The sequence below is a fragment of the Taudactylus pleione genome, unplaced genomic scaffold (assembly GCF_031769625.1).
Source record: "Taudactylus pleione unplaced genomic scaffold, aTauple2 ptg000646l, whole genome shotgun sequence".
Lineage (NCBI taxonomy): Eukaryota > Metazoa > Chordata > Amphibia > Anura > Myobatrachidae > Taudactylus > Taudactylus pleione.
The window spans coordinates 478,432-498,749 of record NW_028285048.1 but is presented as its reverse complement, the minus strand read 5'-3'; the positions used below and the strand labels follow the sequence as shown (position 1 = coordinate 498,749).

General features: G+C 49.4%; 1 protein-coding gene across 3 annotated transcripts in view; it reads left to right on the top strand.

Annotated features, from left to right (window-relative positions):
- Window positions 1-3,212: 3,212 nt before the first annotated feature.
- The window catches only part of LOC148478898 (uncharacterized), a 219,021-nt gene continuing 201,915 nt past the window's right edge, over window positions 3,213-20,318 (top strand). Inside the window, exons 1-5 of one of the 3 annotated variants that reach the window (XM_088455229.1) lie at window positions 3,213-3,233; window positions 3,566-3,650; window positions 12,716-12,877; window positions 14,509-14,620; window positions 14,827-14,877. In XM_088455229.1, the coding sequence (XP_088311355.1) occupies window positions 3,593-3,650; window positions 12,716-12,877; window positions 14,509-14,620; window positions 14,827-14,877 (383 nt within the window). In that variant the 5' untranslated portion in view covers window positions 3,213-3,233; window positions 3,566-3,592. Of the gene's footprint in view, window positions 3,234-3,397; window positions 3,483-3,565; window positions 3,651-12,715; window positions 12,878-14,508; window positions 14,621-14,826; window positions 14,878-20,318 lie in introns of those variants that run through there. The other 2 variants (XM_088455230.1, XM_088455228.1) reach the window with 2 other exon arrangements.

The following is a 20,318-nucleotide window of genomic DNA, read 5'->3' as shown; positions in this document are numbered from 1 at the left end:
AGACAGGCACACACACACACGCAGACAGGCAGACACACACACACGCAGACAGGCAGACACACACACGCAGACAGGCAGACACACACACACGCAGACAGGCAGACACACACACACGCACACAGGCAGACACACACACACCACATACGCACACAGGCAGACACACACACGCAGACAGGCAGACACACACACACACAGGCAGACACACACACACCACATACGCACACAGGCAGACACACACAAACGCACACAGGCAGACACACACACATGCACACAGGCAGACACACACGCACACATACACACACACACACACACACGCAGACAGGCACACACACACTACATACGCACACAGGCAGACAGACACACGCACACAGGCAGACACACACACACACTACATATGCACACAGGCAGACACACACACACACACACACTACAGACACACACACACACAGGCAGACAAACACACACACACCACATACGCACACAGGCAGACAGACACACACATACACACAGTCAGACACACACACACGCAGACACACACACACTACATACGCACACAGGCAGACACACACACAGGCAGACAAACACACACACACACCACATACGCACACAGGCAGACAGACACACACACACGCACACAGGCAGACAGACACACACACACGCACACAGGCAGACAAACACACACACACCACATACGCACACAGGCATAGAGACACACATGCACACATACACACACACACACACACACGCGCACACAGGCAGACACACACACCACATACGCACACAGGCAGACACACACACACACACACATTCCTGTCATCACTATGGTGACAATGTGTAGTGACAGGACACAGGCTCCCTGTACGGCTCAGGTAATGTCTGTGGCTGCAGTGTCACCTCCTTCCTGTCATCACTATGGTGACAATGTGTAGTGACAGGACACAGGCTCCCTGTACGGCTCAGGTAATGTCTGTGGCTGCAGTGTCACCTCCTTCCTGTCATCACTATGGTGACAATGTGTAGTGACAGGACACAGGCTCCCTGTACGGCTCAGGTAATGTCTGTGGCTGCAGTGTCACCTCCTTCCTGACATCACTACGGTGGCAATGTGCAGTGACAGGACACAGGCCCCCTGTACGGCTCAGGTACTGTCTGTGGCTGCAGTGTCACCTCCTTCCTGTCATCACTATGGTGACAATGTGTAGTGACAGGACACAGGCTCTCTGTACGGCTCAGGTAATGTCTGTGGCTGCAGTGTCACCTCCTTCCTGTCATCACTATGGTGACAATGTGTAGTGACAGGACACAGGCTCTCTGTACGGCTCAGGTAATGTCTGTGGCTGCAGTGTCACCTCCTTCCTATCATCACTATGGTGACAATGTGTAGTGACAGGACACAGGCTCCCTGTACGGCTCAGGTAATGTCTGTGGCTGCAGTGTCACCGCCTTTATGTCATCACTATGGTGACAATGTGTAGTGACAGGACACAGGCTCCCTGTACGGCTCAGGTAATGTCTGTGGCTGCAGTGTCACCGCCTTTGTCATCACTATGGTGACAATGTGCAGTGACAGTACACAGGCTCCCTGTACGGCTCAGGTAATGTCTGTGGCTGCAGTGTCACCGCCTTTTTGTCATCACTATGTTGACAATGTGTAGTTACAGGACACAGGCTCCCTGTACGGCTCAGGTAATGTCTGTGGCTGCAGTGTCACCTCCTTCCTGTCATCACTATGGTGACAATGTGCAGTGACAGGACACAGGCTCCGTGTACGGCTCAGGTAATGTCTGTGGCTGCAGTGTCACCTCCTTCCTGACATCACTATGGTGGCAATGTGCAGTGACAGGACACAGGCCCCCTGTACGGCTCAGGTACTGTCTGTGGCTGCAGTGTCACCTCCTTCCTGTCAGCACTATGGTGACAATGTGTAGTGACAGGACACAGGCTCCCTGTACGGCTCAGGTAATGTCTGTGGCTGCAGTGTCACCTCCTTCCTGTCAGCACTATGGTGACAATGTGCAGTGACAGGACACAGGCTCCCTGTACGGCTCAGGTAATATCTGTGGCTGCAGTGTCACCTCCTTCCTGTCATCACTATGGTGACAATGTGCAGTGACAGGACACAGGCTCCCTGTACGGCTCAGGTAATGTCTGTGGCTGCAGTGTCACCTCCTTCCTGTCAGCACTATGGTGACAATGTGCAGTGACAGGACACAGGCTCCCTGTACGGCTCAGGTAATATCTGTGGCTGCAGTGTCACCTCCTTCCTGTCATCACTATGGTGACAATGTGCAGTGACAGGACACAGGCTCCCTGTACGGCTCAGGTAATGTCTGTGGCTGCAGTGTCACCTCCTTCCTGTCATCACTATGGTGACAATGTGCAGTGACAGGACACAGGCTCCCTGTACGGCTCAGGTAATGTCTGTGGCTGCAGTGTCACCTCCTTCCTGTCATCACTATGGTGACAATGTGTAGTGACAGGATACAGGCTCCCTGTACGGCTCAGGTAATGTCTGTGGCTGCAGTGTCACCTCCTTCCTGTCATCACTATGGTGACAATGTGTAGTGACAGGACACAGGCTCTCTGTACTGCTCAGGTAATGTCTGTGGCTGCAGTGTCACCTCCTTCCTGTCATCACTATGGTGACAATGTGCAGTGACAGGACACAGGCTCCGTGTACGGCTCAGGTAATGTCTGTGGCTGCAGTGTCACCTCCTTCCTGACATCACTATGGTGACAATGTGTAGTTACAGGACACAGGCTCCCTGTACGGCTCAGGTAATGTCTGTGGCTGCAGTGTCACCTCCTTCCTGACATCACTATGGTGACAATGTGTAGTTACAGGACACAGGCTCCCTGTACGGCTCAGGTAATGTCTGTGGCTGCAGTGTCACCTCCTTCCTGACATCACTATGGTGACAATGTGTAGTTACAGGACACAGGCTCCCTGTACGGCTCAGGTAATGTCTGTGGCTGCAGTGTCACCTCCTTCCTGACATCACTATGGTGACAATGTGTAGTTACAGGACACAGGCTCCCTGTACGGCTCAGGTAATGTCTGTGGCTGCAGTGTCACCTCCTTCCTGACATCACTATGGTGACAATGTGTAGTTACAGGACACAGGCTCCCTGTACGGCTCAGGTAATGTCTGTGGCTGCAGTGTCACCTCCTTCCTGACATCACTATGGTGACAATGTGTAGTTACAGGACACAGGCTCTCTGTACGGCTCAGGTAATGTCTGTGGCTGCAGGATGGGACATACCTGACACTGTGCTTAGTGCAGGTCCTTACACCCAGCTGGGAGACCCTTTACTGGCTTTATTACATTATATTAACCCCAGACACTCCTCGTACCCAGCCACCTGCAGTATGCAGCTCTCCCTGGTGATATAAACACTTAATGCACAGCCTTAGGCAGTAATGTGTTCTGTAAGCTGGCAAGGGGGCATGTACAGGCACATATAAAAGCGTCATATGAAGGTGGGTCACCCTCTAAGCCATGAGAACAGAAGCTGTTGTAACATTGTCGCTTTTATCTGAATTCTCTCATCTGTTATTCTCAGTTTCAGGCGCTTCCATAGAACTGCAAAATGTCCTCATCTGCAAAGTCTGCTGACCCGCTGGATATTGTTGATGCAAAGTCACCAGGTAGGAGATGCAGACTCCGGGGCTTGTGTAAGGGAATGGTGATACACACAGTAGTAGTGCGCAGACTCCGGGGAATGTGTAAGGGAATGCTGATACACCCAGTAGTAGTGCGCAGACTCCGGGGAATGTGTAAGGGAATGCTGATACACACAGTAGTAGTGCGCAGACTCCGGGGAATGTGTAAGGGAATGCTGATACAAACAGTAGTAGTGCGCAGACTCTGGGGAATGTGTAAGGGAATGCTGATACACCCAGTAGTAGTGTGCAGACTCCGGGGAATGTGTAAGGGAATGCTGATACACCTAGTAGTAGTGCGCAGACTCTGGGGAATGTGTAAGGGAATGCTGATACACCCAGTAGTAGTGCGCAGACTCCGGGGAATGTGTAAGGGAATGCTGATACACCCAGTAGTAGTGCACAGACTCCGGGGAATGTGTAAGGGAATGCTGATACACCCAGTAGTAGTGCGCAGACTCCGGGGAATGTGTAAGGGAATGCTGATACACACAGTAGTAGTGCGCCGACTCCAGGGCATGTGTAAGGGAATGCTGATACACCCAGTAGTAGTGCGCAGACTCCGGGGATTGTGTAAGGGAATGCTGATACACCCAGTAGTAGTGCGCAGACTCCGGGGAATGTGTAAGGGAATGCTGATACACCCAGTAGTAGTGCGCATACTCCGGGGAATGTGTAAGGGAATGCTGATACACCCAGTAGTAGTGCTCAGACTCTGGGGAATGGTGATACACACAGTAGTGGCGCGCAGACTCCTGGGAATGTGTATGGGAATGCTGATACACCCTGTAGTAGTGCGGAGACTCCGGGGAATGTGTAAGGGAATTTTGATACACACAGTAGTAGTGCCCAGTCTCCGGGGAATGTGTAAGGGAATTTTGATACACACAGTAGTAGTGCCCAGTCTCCGGGGAATGTGTAAGGGAATGCTGATACACACAGTAGTAGTGCGCAGACTTCGGGGAATGTGTAAGGGAATGCTGATACACCCAGTAATAGTGCGCAGACTCCGGGGAATGCTGATACACCCAGTAGTAGTGCGCAGACTCCGAGGAATGTGTTAGGGAATGCTGATACACACAGTAGTAGTGCACAGACTCCTGGGAATGTGTAAGGGAATGCTGATACACACAGTAGTAGTGCGCAGACTCTGGGGAATGTGTAAGGGAATGCTGATACACCCAGTAGTAGTGCGCAGACTCCGGGGAATGTGTAAGGGAATGCTGATACAAACAGTAGTAGTGCGCAGACTCCGGGGAATGTGTAAGGGAATGCTGATACAAACAGTAGTAGTGCGCAGACTCCGGGTAATGTGTAAGGGAATGCTGATACACCCAGTAGTAGTGCGCAGACTCCGGGGACTGTGTAAGGGAATGCTGATACACACAGTAGTAGTGCGCAGACTCCTGGGAATGTGTAAGGGAATGCTGATACACACAGTAGTAATGCGCAGACTCCGGGGAATGTGTAAGGGAATGCTGATACACCCAGTAGTAGTGCGCAGACTCCGGGGAATGTGTAAGGGAATGCTGATACACCCAGTAGTAGTGCGCAGACTCCGGGGAATGGTGATACACACAGTAGTGGTGCGCAGACTCCTGGGAATGTGTATGGGAATGCTGATACACCCAGTAGTAGTGCGGATACTCCGGGGAATGTGTAAGGGAATTTTGATACACACAGTAGTAGTGCCCAGTCTCCGGGGAATGTGTAAGGGAATGCTGATACACACAGTAGTAGTGCGCAGACTCCTGGGAATGTGTAAGGGAATGGTGATACACACAGTAGTAGTGCGCAGACTCCGGGGAATGTGTAAGGGAATGCTGATACACCCAGTAGTAGTTCACAGACTCCGGGGAATGTATATGGGAATGTTGATACACCCAGTATTAGTGCGCAGACTCCGGGGATTGTGTAAGGGAATGTTGATACACCCAGTATTAGTGCGCAGACTTCGGGGATTGTGTAAGGGAATGCTGATACACCCAGTAGTAGTGCCCAGACTCCGGGGAAAGTGTAAGGGAATGCTTATACACCCAGTAGTAGTGCGCAGACTTCGGTGAATGTGTAAGGGAATGCTGATACACCCAGTAGTAGTGCGCAGACTCCGGGGAATGTGTAAGGGAATGGTGATACACACAGTAGTAGTGCGCAGACTCCGGGGATTGTGTAAGGGAATGCTGATACACCCAGTAGTAGTGCTCAGACTCCGGGGAATGGTGATACACACAGTAGTGGTGCGCAGACTCCTGGGAATGTGTATGGGAATGCTGATACACCCAGTAGTAGTGCAGAGACTCCGGGGAATGTGTAAGGGAATTTTGATACACACAGTAGTAGTGCCCAGTCTCCGGGGAATGTGTAAGGGAATGCTGATACACACAGTAGTAGTGCGCAGACTCCGGGTAATGTGTAAGGGAATGCTGATACACACAGTAGTAGTGCGCAGACTCCGGGTAATGTGTAAGGGAATGCTGATACACACAGTAGTAGTGCGCAGACTCCGGGTAATGTGTAAGGGAATGCTGATACACCCAGTAGTAGTGCGCAGACTCCGGGGACTGTGTAAGGGAATGCTGATACACCCAGTAGTAGTGCGCAGACTCCGGGGAATGTGTAAGGGAATGCTGATACACACAGTAGTAGTGCGCAGACTCCGGGGAATGTGTAAGGGAATGCTGATACACCCAGTAGTAGTGCGCAGACTCCGGGGAATGGTGATACACACAGTAGTGGTGCGCAGACTCCTGGGAATGTGTATGGGAATGCTGATACACCCTGTAGTAGTGCGGAGACTCCGGTGAATGTGTAAGGGAATTTTGATACACACAGTAGTAGTGCCCAGTCTCCGGGGAATGTGTAAGGGAATTTTGATACACACAGTAGTAGTGCCCAGTATCCGGGGAATGTGTAAGGGAATGCTGATACACACAGTAGTAGTGCGCAGACTCCGGGGAATGTGTAAGGGAATGCTGATACACCCAGTAATAGTGCGCAGACTCCGGGGAATGCTGATACACCCAGTAGTAGTGCGCAGACTCCGAGGAATGTGTTAGGGAATGCTGATACACACAGTAGTAGTGCACAGACTCCTGGGAATGTGTAAGGGAATGCTGATACAAACAGTAGTAGTGCGCAGACTCCGGGGAATGTGTAAGGGAATGGTGATACACCCAGTAGTAGTGCGCAGACTCCGGGGCTTGTGTAAGGGAATGCTGATACACCCAGTAGTAGTTCGCAGACTCCGGGGAATGTATATGGGAATGTTGATACACCCAGTATTAGTGCGCAGACTCCGGGGATTGTGTAAGGGAATGCTGATACACACAGTAGTAGTGCGCAGACTCCAGGGAATGTGTAAGGGTATGCTGACACACCCAGTAGTAGTGCGCAGACTCCGGGGAATGTGTAAGGGAATGCTGATACAAACAGTAGTAGTGCGCAGACTCCGGGGAATGTGTAAGGGAATGGTGATACACCCAGTAGTAGTGCTCAGACTCCGGGGAATGGTGATACACACAGTAGTGGTGCGCAGACTCCTGGGAATGTGTATGGGAATGCTGATACACCCAGTAGTAGTGCGGAGACTCCGGGGAATGTGTAAGGGAATTTTGATACACACAGTAGTAGTGCCCAGTCTCCGGGGAATGTGTAAGGGAATGCTGATACACACAGTAGTAGTGCGCAGACTCCGGGTAATGTGTAAGGGAATGCTGATACACACAGTAGTAGTGCGCAGACTCCGGGGAATGTGTAAGGGAATGCTGATACACACAGTAGTAGTGCGCAGACTCCGGGTAATGTGTAAGGGAATGCTGATACACCCAGTAGTAGTGCGCAGACTCCGGGGACTGTGTAAGGGAATGCTGATACACACAGAAGTAGTGCGCAGACTCCTGGGAATGTGTAAGGGAATGCTGATACACCCAGTAGTAGTGCGCAGACTCCGGGGAATGGTGATACACAGTAGTGGTGCGCAGACTCCTGGGAATGTGTATGGGAATGCTGATACACCCAGTAGTAGTGCGGAGACTCCGGGGAATGTGTAAGGGAATTTTGATACACACAGTAGTAGTGCCCAGTCTCCGGGGAATGTGTAAGGGAATGCTGATACACACAGTAGTAGTGCGCAGACTCCGGGTAATGTGTAAGGGAATGCTGATACACACAGTAGTAGTGCGCAGACTCCGGGGACTGTGTAAGGGAATGCTGATACACACAGTAGTAGTGCGCAGACTCCTGGGAATGTGTAAGGGAATGCTGATACACCCAGTAGTAGTGCGCAGACTCCGGGGAATGGTGATACACACAGTAGTGGTGCGCAGACTCCTGGGAATGTGTATGGGAATGCTGATAAACCCAGTAGTAGTGCGGATACTCCGGGGAATGTGTAAGGGAATTTTGATACACACAGTAGTAGTGCCCAGTCTCCGGGGAATGTGTAAGGGAATGCTGATACACACAGTAGTAGTGCGCAGACTCCAGGGCATGTGTAAGGGAATGCTGATACACCCAGTAGTAGTGCGCAGACTCCGGGGATTGTGTAAGGGAATGCTGATACACACAGTAGTAGTGTGCAGACTCCGGGGAATGTGTAAGGGAATGCTGATACACCCAGTAGTAGTGTGCAGACTCCGGGGAATGTGTAAGGGAATGCTGATACACACAGTAGTAGTGCGCAGACTCCGGGGAATGTGTAAGGGAATGGTGATACACACAGTAGTAGTGCGCAGACTCCGGGGATTGTGTAAGGGAATGCTGATACACCCAGTAGTAGTGCCCAGACTCCTGGGAAAGTGTAAGGGAATGCTTATACACCCAGTAGTAGTGCGCAGACTCCGGTGAATGTGTAAGGGAATGCTGATACACCCAGTAGTAGTGCGCAGACTCCGGGGCTTGTGTAAGGGAATGCTGATACACCCAGTAGTAGTTCACAGACTCCGGGGAATGTATATGGGAATGTTGATACACCCAGTATTAGTGCGCAGACTCCGGGGATTGTGTAAGGGAATGTTGATACACCCAGTATTAGTGCGCAGACTTCGGGGATTGTGTAAGGGAATGCTGATACACCCAGTAGTAGTGCCCAGACTCCGGGGAAAGTGTAAGGGAATGCTTATACACCCAGTAGTAGTGCGCAGACTTCGGTGAATGTGTAAGGGAATGCTGATACACCCAGTAGTAGTGCGCAGACTCCGGGGAATGTGTAAGGGAATGGTGATACACACAGTAGTAGTGCGCAGACTCCGGGGATTGTGTAAGGGAATGCTGATACTCCCAGTAGTAGTGCTCAGACTCCGGGGAATGGTGATACACACAGTAGTGGTGCGCAGACTCCTGGGAATGTGTATGGGAATGCTGATACACCCAGTAGTAGTGCGGAGACTCCGGGGAATGTGTAAGGGAATTTTGATACACACAGTAGTAGTGCCCAGTCTCCGGGGAATGTGTAAGGGAATGCTGATACACACAGTAGTAGTGCGCAGACTCCGGGTAATGTGTAAGGGAATGCTGATACACACAGTAGTAGTGCGCAGACTCCGGGTAATGTGTAAGGGAATGCTGATACACACAGTAGTAGTGCGCAGACTCCGGGTAATGTGTAAGGGAATGCTGATACACCCAGTAGTAGTGCGCAGACTCCGGGGACTGTGTAAGGGAATGCTGATACACCCAGTAGTAGTGCGCAGACTCCGGGGAATGTGTAAGGGAATGCTGATACACACAGTAGTAGTGTGCAGACTCCGGGGAATGTGTAAGGGAATGCTGATACACCCAGTAGTAGTGCGCAGACTCCGGGGAATGGTGATACACACAGTAGTGGTGCGCAGACTCCTGGGAATGTGTATGGGAATGCTGATACACCCAGTAGTAGTGCGGATACTCCGGGGAATGTGTAAGGGAATTTTGATACACACAGTAGTAGTGCCCAGTCTCCGGGGAATGTGTAAGGGAATGCTGATTCACACAGTAGTAGTGCGCAGACTCCGGGGAATGTGTAAGGGAATGCTGATACACCCAGTAGTAGTGCGGATACTCCGGGGAATGTGTAAGGGAATTTTGATACACACAGTAGTAGTGCCCAGTCTCCGGGGAATGTGTAAGGGAATGCTGATACACACAGTAGTAGTGCGCAGACTCCGGGGAATGTGTAAGGGAATGCTGATACACACAGTAGTAGTGCGCAGACTCCTGGGAATGTGTAAGGGAATGGTGATACACACAGTAGTAGTGCGCAGACTCCGGGGAATGTGTAAGGGAATGCTGATACACACAGTAGTAGTGCGCAGACTCCGGGGAATGTGTAAGGGAATGCTGATACACACAGTAGTAGTGCGCAGACTCCAGGGCTTGTGTAAGGGAATGCTGATACACCCAGTAGTAGTGCGCAGACTCCGGGGAATGTGTAAGGGAATGCTGGTACACCTAGTAGTAGTGCGCAGACTCCGGGGAATGTGTAAGGGAATGCTGATACACACAGTAGTAGTGCGCAGACTCTGGGGAATGTGTAAGGGAATGGTGATACACACAGTAGTAGTGCGCAGACTCCGGGGATTGTGTAAGGGAATGCTGATACACCCAGTAGTAGTGCCCAGACTCCTGGGAAAGTGTAAGGGAATGCTTATACACCCAGTAGTAGTGCGCAGACTCCGGTGAATGTGTAAGGGAATGCTGATACACCCAGTAGTAGTGCGCAGACTCTGGGGAATGTGTAAGGGAATGGTGATACACACAGTAGTAGTGCGCAGACTCCGGGGATTGTGTAAGGGAATGCTGATACACCCAGTAGTAGTGCTCAGACTCCGGGGTATGGTGATACACACAGTAGTAGTGCGCAGACTCCGGGGAATGTGTAAGGGAATGCTGATACACAAAGTTGTAGTGCGCAGACTCCAGGGAATGTGTAAGGGAATGCTGATACACACAGAAGTAGTGCGCAGACTCCCTGGAATGTGTAAGGGAATGCTGATACACACAGTAGTAGTGCGCAGACTCCGGGGAATGTGTAAGAGAATGCTGATACTCACAGTAGTAGTGCGCAGACTCTGGGGAATGTATAAGGGAATGCTTATACACACAGTAGTAGTGCGCAGACTCCGGGGAATGTGTAAGGGAATGGTGATACACCCAGTAGTAGTGCGCAGACTCCGGGGATTGTGTAAGGGAATGGTGATACACACAGTAGTAGTGCGCAGACTCCGGGGAATGTGTAAGGGAATGGTGATACACACAGTAGTAGTGCGCAGACTCCTGGGAATGTGTAAGGGAATGCTGATACACAAAGTTGTAGTGCGCAGACTCCGGGGAATGTGTAAGGGAATGCTGATACACACAGAAGTAGTGCGCAGACTCCCTGGAATGTGTAAGGGAATGCTGATACACACAGTAGTAGTGCGCAGACTCCGGGGAATGTGTAAGGGAATGCTGATACACACAGAAGTAGTGCGCAGACTCCCTGGAATGTGTAAGGGAATGCTGATACACACAGTAGTAGTGCGCAGACTCCGGGGAATGTGTAAGGGAATGGTGATACACCCAGTAGTAGTGCGCAGACTCCGGGGAATGTGTAAGGGAATGCTGATTCACACAGTAGTAGTGCGCAGACTCCGGGGAATGTGTAAGGGAATGCTGATACACCCAGTAGTAGTGCGCAGACTCCGGGGAATGGTATTACACACAGTAGTAGTGCGCAGACTCCGGGGAATGTGTAAGGCTGTAAGAGCTATGATCCGTTTCCTGCCAATAATTTACAGAAGTTACTGTGTAACTGATAAAGTAAAGATGACCTTTGTCTACATTTGTTTTGGTTTCTGGGAGAATTTCTATTTCAATGTCACTTATTGATTGAATCAGTGGATCTCAGTGCACGGATCCATTAGTGTTATTATCAGCTAATATCATCTATAGACAAACCAGATCCTATAATTGTGACTAAATGTATCTGCATGCTCATGTTATGAAGTGATATAATAGTGTTTTATATGTATATATGTGCAAATATGGAAGTTTAGTTTATATGTAAAGTATTGAAATTTTTTTTTTTTTGAGTTTCACATAACATGGAGCAGAATATATAATCTATATAAATTATAACAGCGCAGTGTCTATCTTATATGCATAATGTGAGTGAGGTACAGTATACACATACCTCTCATAGCCTAGCTGCAGGTATAATTATTATAATCACTAATAAGTTTATGTGGTGATTTTATCATCCTCTAATACACAGGATTACATGTATTATAGAGAGAGAGAGACTTAGGGCCTGATTCAGAGCCGCTTGTAAGCGGCCGCTCGTTCGCTCCGAGCGATGTTCGCACATCTGCGCATGCGTATGGGTCGTAATGCGCATGCGCCAACCAGTCATTGCGGTCGGAAATCGAGCGCTCGCAAAATAGCGAGTGCCTGCTAATTTGAGTGACAGGATGAGGCGTATGTGGGTGGTAACAGGGGAAGGGGCTTGAAAACGGGGAGTGGTGATCCGAACGCAGGCGTGCCAAAAGGTCAAAACGGGCGTTTTAAGGGTGTGCATAATTAACAAAGCAGCGTCATCGACCACGTCACTGGGTTGTTTCTTAGCCTGAACTGCTCGCATGATTGCGGTAGGATAAACCTACCACAAGCACTGCGAGCACTTCAGACGCCTTTCGACGTACTCGATTAATCTAATAAATAGCGGAGATGACTTAGGATGCGAGCGGCCAGGGGGCGTCTTTACAAAATAGCGAGCGCTTGTTTCGTTCGCTCGCTCAGACATAGAGGCGTCAACAGACCGCAAAGAGCGAGCGCTCAATTTAAATAGCCGGCCCCTTTTTCTGAACGAGCGAGCGCAAATAGCGTCCGGCTCTGAATCAGGCCATTAGTGTACACACAGGGAGGGGAGTATGTAGTATAGGAATGAAGGTGCTTCCTCCTGTCATATATTAGACATGACCTGAGATTTCTGTCCAGTCCGTCACACACTGCTGTAATTTGCTGTATGGTGATATATAGTCGTCATGGGACAGTCTGTCATGCTCGTCCTCACGCAGCGCTATTCTGCTCCGCAGCCAATAACTACCTGATCCGATTACTAGAAGACAAAGGGACGGTCTCCTTCCAGCCACTCACAGAGGAGCGACTTCAGCTGGTGTTTGAGGTGCTGGATAGTCTGACTCCACGTCTGGGGGTCTTCTCCCGCATTATAGCACTCATCAGGGCGGAATTACATGGTAAGAGCCATGGGGTGACACGGTGCCTCGCTTACCACACCTCCATATTCTCTGTGTCATCAGGGCGGAATTACATGGTAAGAGCCATGGGGTGACACGGTGCCTCACTTCCCACACCTCCATGTTCTCTGTGATATCAGGGCGGAATTACATGGTAAGAGCCATGGGGTGACACGGTGCCTCGCTTCCCACACCTCCATATTCTCTGTGATATCAGGGCGGAATTACATGGTAAGAGCCATGGAGTGACAGTGCCTCGCTTCCCACGCCTCCATATTCTCTGTTAGGGGGGCAGAATTACATGGTAAGAGCCATGGGGTGACACGGTGCCTCGCTTCCCACACCTCCATATTCTCTGTGTTATCAGGGCGGAATTACATGGTAAGAGCCATGGGGTGACACGGTGCCTCGCTTCCCACACCTCCATATTCTCTGTGTTATCAGGGCGGAATTACATGGTAAGAGCCATGGGGTGACACGGTGCCTCGCTTCCCACACCTCCATATTCTCTGTGTTATCAGGGCTCATGTAAGCTCCCCCCTCATCCCCAGAGCACTCAGTGACTGACTGTACACAGCATCTGTAATATAGGGATAATTACAGTCAGTCACTGAGTGTCCCGGGGATGAGGAGAGGTCTGCTCCCGTGCTCTGGGGATGAGGGGGGTCTACTCCTGTGTAATTATCCCTATATTACAGATGCTGGGTACAGTCAGTCACTGAGTGTTGCGGGGATGAAGGGGGGTCTGCTCCTGTGTAATTATCCCTATATTACAGATGCTGTGTACAGTGAGTCACTGAGTGTTCTTGGGATGAGGGGGGGTCTGCTCCTGTGTAATTATCCCTATATTACAGATGCTGTGTACAGTCAGTCACTGAGTGCTCTGGGGATGAGGGGGGTCTGCTCCTGTGTAATTATCCCTATATTACAGATGCTGTGCACAGTCAGTCACAGAGTGCTCTGGGGATGAGGGGGGGTCTGCGTCTGTGTAATTATCCCTATATTACAGATGCTGGGTACAGTCAGTCACTGAGTGCTCTGGGGATGAGGGGGGTCTGCTCCTGTGTAATTATCCCTATATTACAGATGCTATGTACAGTCAGTCACTGAGTGCTCTGGGGATGAGGGGGGGTCTGCGTCTGTGTAATTATCCCAATATTACAGATGCTGTGTACAGTCAGTCACTGAGTGCTCTGGGGATGAGGGGGGTCTGCTCCTGTGTAATTATCCCTATATTACAGATGCTGTGTACAGTCAGTCACTGAGTGCTCTGGGGATGAGGGGAGGTCTGCGTCTGTGTAATTATCCCTATATTACAGATGCTGTGTACAGTGAGTCACTGAGTGTTCCGGGGATGAGGGGGGGTCTGCGTCTGAGTAATTATCCCTATATTACAGATGCTGTGTACAGTCAGTCACTGAGTGTTCTGGGGATGAGGGGAGGTCTGCGTCTGTGTAATTATCCCTATATTACAGATGCTGTGTACAGTTAGTCCCTGAGTGTTCTGGGGATGAGGGGGGGTCTGCTCCTGTGTAATTATCCCTATATTACAGATGCTGTGTACAGTGAGTCACTGAGTGTTCTAGGGATGAGGGGGGGTCTGCTCCTGTGTAATTATCCCTATATTACAGATGCTGTGTACAGTCAGTCCCTCTCCGGCAGCCGGCTTTGGAAAGCGAAAGAGTCTGAGAGTATTAATCGCATTCCATTTTTCAGCCTTGTGCGACAGACGCAGAGTGATCGGTACGTTACACAATAAGTCGTCCCTGTCATGCAGGACACATTATAATGATGCTGGTGATGGATGTAGCCTCCGCCTGATATCACCAATGACATCACAGAGTCATACTCGTATTGTAAGGCGCCTGCGCCATTGAGATGACACAATACTGTAGGAGCTCTTTATCCTATAGGAGACTTTTCACTTTACGTTTTCTGTGTATTTCCAGAAAGGAAGACTTGGAAGCTGTGAGATCTGAGCTTGGCAGGGTAAAGGTGATGTAAGTAACTGTATTGTATGCTGGCAGCACAGTGTATTGTATACAGGCAGCACAGTGTATTGTATACAGGCAGCACAGTGTATTGTATACAGGCAGCACAGTGTATTGTATGCCGTCACCACAGTGTATTGTATGCCGTCACCACGGTGTATTGTATGCCGGCAGCAAGGTGTATTGTATACCGGCACCACAGTTTATTGTATGCTGTCACCACGATGTATTGTATACCGTCACCACGGTGTATTGTATACCGTCACCACGGTGTATTGTATACCGTCACCACGGTGTATTGTATACCGTCACCACGGTGTATTGTATGCCGGCAGCAAGGTGTATTGTATACCGTCACCACGGTGTATTGTATACCGTCACCACGGTGTATTGTATACCGTCACCACGGTGTATTGTATGCCGGCAGCACAGTGTATTGTATGCCGTCACCACGGTGTATTGTATGCCGTCACCACGGTGTATTGTATGCCGTCACCACGGTGTATTGTATGCCGTCACCACGGTGTATTGTATACCGTCACCACGGTGTATTGTATACCGTCACCACGGTGTATTGTATGCCGTCACCACGGTGTATTGTATGCCGTCACCACGGTGTATTGTATGCCGGCAGCACGGTGTATTGTATGCCGACAGCAAGGTGTTTTGTATGTCCTGATACATTTCTGTCCATAGGGATATAGAGAAGGATTATGTCGGAGGGGAACAGGTCCGCGAGCATTCTCACAGCAGCCGCTACACTTACACTAAAGCATTATATGTTATATATTCAGTAACACAAATTAAGTATTAAAAGAAGGATGACATTTCCACCCCACAATACAACACAATGGTTATCTATCTATCTATCTATCTATCTATCTATCTATCTATCTATCTATCTATCTTATCTCCTGTCTCTCTCCTATATCCTGTCTCTCTCCTATATCCTGTCTCTCTCCTATATCCTGTCTCTCTCCTATATCCTGTCTCTCTCTCCTGTCTCTCTCTCCTGTCTCTCTCTCCTGTCTCTCTCTCCTGTCTCTCTCTCCTGTCTCTCTCTCCTGTCTCTCTCTCCTGTCTCTCTCCTGTCTCTCTCCTCTCTTGTCACTCTCCTGTCTCTCTCTTATATCCTGTCTCTCTCCTGTCTCTCTGCTGTCTCTCTCCTATCTCCTGTCTCTCTCTCCTGTCTCTCTCCTGTCTCTCTCCTCTCTTGTCACTCTCCTGTCTCTCTCTTATATCCTGTCTCTCTCCTGTCTCTCTCCTGTCTCTCTCCTGTCTCTCTCCTGTCTCTCTCCTGTCTCTCTCCTGTCTCTCTCCTGTCTCTCTCCTCTCTTGTCACTCTCCTGTCTCTCTCCTCTCTTGTCACTCTCCTGTCTCTCTCCTCTCTTGTCACTCTCCTGTCTCTCTCTTATATCCTGTCTCTCTCCTGTCTCTCTGCTGTCTCTCTCCTATCTCCTGTCTCTCTCCTGTCTCTCTCCTGTCTCTCTCCTCTCTTGTCACTCTCCTGTCTCTCTCCTCTCTTGTCACTCTCCTGTCTCTCTCCTCTCTTGTCACTCTCCTGTCTCTCTCTTATATCCTGTCTCTCTCCTGTCTCTCTGCTGTCTCTCTCCTATCTCCTGTCTCTCTCCTGTCTCTCTCTCCTGTCTCTCTCTCCTGTCTCTCTCTCCTGTCTCTCTCCTGTCTCTCTCCTCTCTTGTCACTCTCCTGTCTCTCTCTTATATCCTGTCTCTCTCCTGTCTCTCTCCTGTCTCTCTCCTGTCTCTCTCCTGTCTCTCTCCTGTCTCTCTCTCCTGTCTCTCTCTCCTGTCTCTCTCGTCACTCTCCTGTCTCTCTCTTATATCCTGTCTCTCTCCTGTCTCTCTGCTGTCTCTCTCCTATCTCCTGTCTCTCTCTCCTGTCTCTCTCCTGTCTCTCTCCTCTCTTGTCACTCTCCTGTCTCTCTCTTATATCCTGTCTCTCTCCTGTCTCTCTCCTGTCTCTCTCCTGTCTCTCTCCTGTCTCTCTCCTGTCTCTCTCCTGTCTCTCTCCTGTCTCTCTCCTCTCTTGTCACTCTCCTGTCTCTCTCCTCTCTTGTCACTCTCCTGTCTCTCTCCTCTCTTGTCACTCTCCTGTCTCTCTCTTATATCCTGTCTCTCTCCTGTCTCTCTCTTATATCCTGTCTCTCTCCTGTCTCTCTCTTATATCCTGTCTCTCTCCTGTCTCTCTCTTATATCCTGTCTCTCTCCTGTCTCTCTGCTGTCTCTCTCCTATATCCTGTCTCTCTCCTGTCTCTCTCCTGTCTCTCTCCTGTCTCTCTCCTGTCTCTCTCCTGTCTCTCTCCTCTCTTGTCACTCTCCTGTCTCTCTCTTATATCCTGTCTCTCTCCTGTCTCTCTCCTGTCTCTCTCCTGTCTCTCTCCTGTCTCTCTCCTGTCTCTCTCCTGTCTCTCTCCTGTCTCTCTCCTCTCTTGTCACTCTCCTGTCTCTCTCCTCTCTTGTCACTCTCCTGTCTCTCTCCTCTCTTGTCACTCTCCTGTCTCTCTCTTATATCCTGTCTCTCTCCTGTCTCTCTCTTATATCCTGTCTCTCTCCTGTCTCTCTCTTATATCCTGTCTCTCTCCTGTCTCTCTCCTGTCTCTCTCCTGTCTCTCTCCTGTCTCTCTCCTGTCTCTCTCCTGTCTCTCTCCTGTCTCTCTCCTCTCTTGTCACTCTCCTGTCTCTCTCCTCTCTTGTCACTCTCCTGTCTCTCTCTTATATCCTGTCTCTCTCCTGTCTCTCTCCTGTCTCTCTCCTATCTCTTGTCTCTCTCTATATTGAGGTGGAGGGACAAAGGCTTTTGTCTTTTTAAACTGTTAAGAAGTTACTCAATCTGCCTCCATATGATTTACAGTCTGGAGCTGCTGGGATGAGGAGGAGACGGGTTAGATATCTGGCACGTTTATAGAACGCACAATCTTCTATATAATACTGAGGGGCCTATTGAATGTCAGTACTGCTGCACTATCGCTCGTCGGGTCACACAGGTCCCTCCCAGTACAGTGATTTGTTCTTACTGGGCATGCGCAGTACACGTAACCTCAGATTGCTTCAGCGCAAAGAAGACCGCAGAAAGCGATATCACCGGCGAGTCCTCGCAGCAGCTCTCCGGCCACTTCCACATTCAGTAAGGAGTGAGCTCCAATAGCTATAGCGATTACGTATGCAGTCTCACTGCGAAGATATGCTAATGACTGCAATCGTTATGCCATCGCAGCCTAACATAAGGACGCCCACCTTACCTTACACTCATCCATAATACTTAGCAAGACTGAGAGACCATCAGTAACATGGAGTACCATCACAGCCTCACACACACTTACACAGGCTCTGACCTTACTCAGGAATTACTAACCTCATCACACACAGTGATTACACAAGACTGAGATACCATCAGTAACATGGAGTACCATCACAGCCTCACACACACTTACACAGGCTCTGACCTTACTCAGGAATTACTAACCTCATCACACACAGTGATTACACAAGACTGAGATACCATCAGTAACATGGAGTACCATCACAGCCTCACACACACTTACTCAGGCTCTGACCTTACTCAGGAATTACTAACCTCATCACACACAGTGATTACACAAGACTGAGAGACCATCAGTAACATGGAGTACCATCACAGCCTCACACACACTTACACAGGCTCTGACCTTACTCAGGAATTACTAACCTCATCACACACAGTGATTACACAAGACTGAGAGACCATCAGTAACATGGAGTACCATCACAGCCTCACACACACTTACACAGGCTCTGACCTTACTCAGGAATTACTAACCTCATCACACACAGTGATTACACAAGACTGAGACACCATCAGTAACATGGAGTACCATCACATCCTCACACACACTTACACAGGCTCTGACCTTACTCAGGAATTACTAACCTCATCACACACAGTGATTACACAAGACTGAGATACCATCAGTAACATGGAGTACCATCACAGCCTCACACACACTTACTCAGGCTCTGACCTTACTCAGGAATTACTAACCTCATCACACACAGTGATTACACAAGACTGAGAGACCATCAGTAACATGGAGTACCATCACAGCCTCACACACACTTACACAGGCTCTGACCTTACTCAGGAATTACTAACCTCATCACACACAGTGATTACACAAGACTGAGACACCATCAGTAACATGGAGTACCATCACATCCTCACACACACTTACACAGGCTCTGACCTTACTCAGGAATTACTAACCTCATCACACGCAGTGACTACACAAGACTGAGAGACCATCAGTAACATGGAATACCATCACATCCTCACACACACTTACACAGGCTCTGACCTTACTCAGGAATTACTAACCTCATCACACACAGTGATTACACAAGACTGAGAGACCATCAGTAACATGGAGTACCATCACATCCTCACACACACTTACACAGGCTCTGACCTTACTCAGGAATTACTAACCTAATCACACAGTGTCTACACAAGACTGAGAGACCATCAGTAACATGGAGTACCATCACAGCCTCACACACACTTACATAGGCTCTGACCTTACTCAGGAATTACTAACCTCATCACACGCAGTGATTACACAAGACTGAGAAACCATCAGTAACATGGAGTACCATCACAGCATCACACACACTAATACAGGCTCTGACCTTACTCAGGAATTACTAACCTCATCACACACAGTGATTACACAAGACTGAGATACCATCAGTAACATGGAGTACCATCACAGCCTCACACACACTTACATAGGCTCTGACCTTACTCAGGAATTACTAACCTCATCACACGCAGTGATTACACAAGACTGAGAAACCATCAGTAACATGGAGTACCATCACAGCATCACACACACTAACACAGGCTCTGACCTTACTCAGGAATTACTAACCTCATCACTCACAGTGATTACACAAGACTGAGAAACCATCAGCAACATGGAGTACCATCACATCCTCACACACACTTACACAGGCTCTGACCTTACTCAGGAATTACTAACCTCATCACACGCAGTGATTACACAAGACTGAGATACCATCAGTAACATGGAGTACCATCACAGCCTCACACACACTTACATAGGCTCTGACCTTACTCAGGAATTACTAACCTCATCACACACAGTGACTACACAAGACTGAGATACCATCAGTAACATGGAGTACCATCACAGCCTCACACACACTTACACAGGCTCTGACCTTACTCAGGAATTACTAACCTCATCACACACAGTGATTACACAAGACTGAGACACCATCAGTAACATGGAGTACCATCACAGCCTCACACACACTTACACAGGCTCTGACCTTACTCAGGAATTACTAACCTCATCACACGCAGTGATTACACAAGACTGAGATACCATCAGTAACATGGAGTACCATCACAGCCTCACACACACTTACACA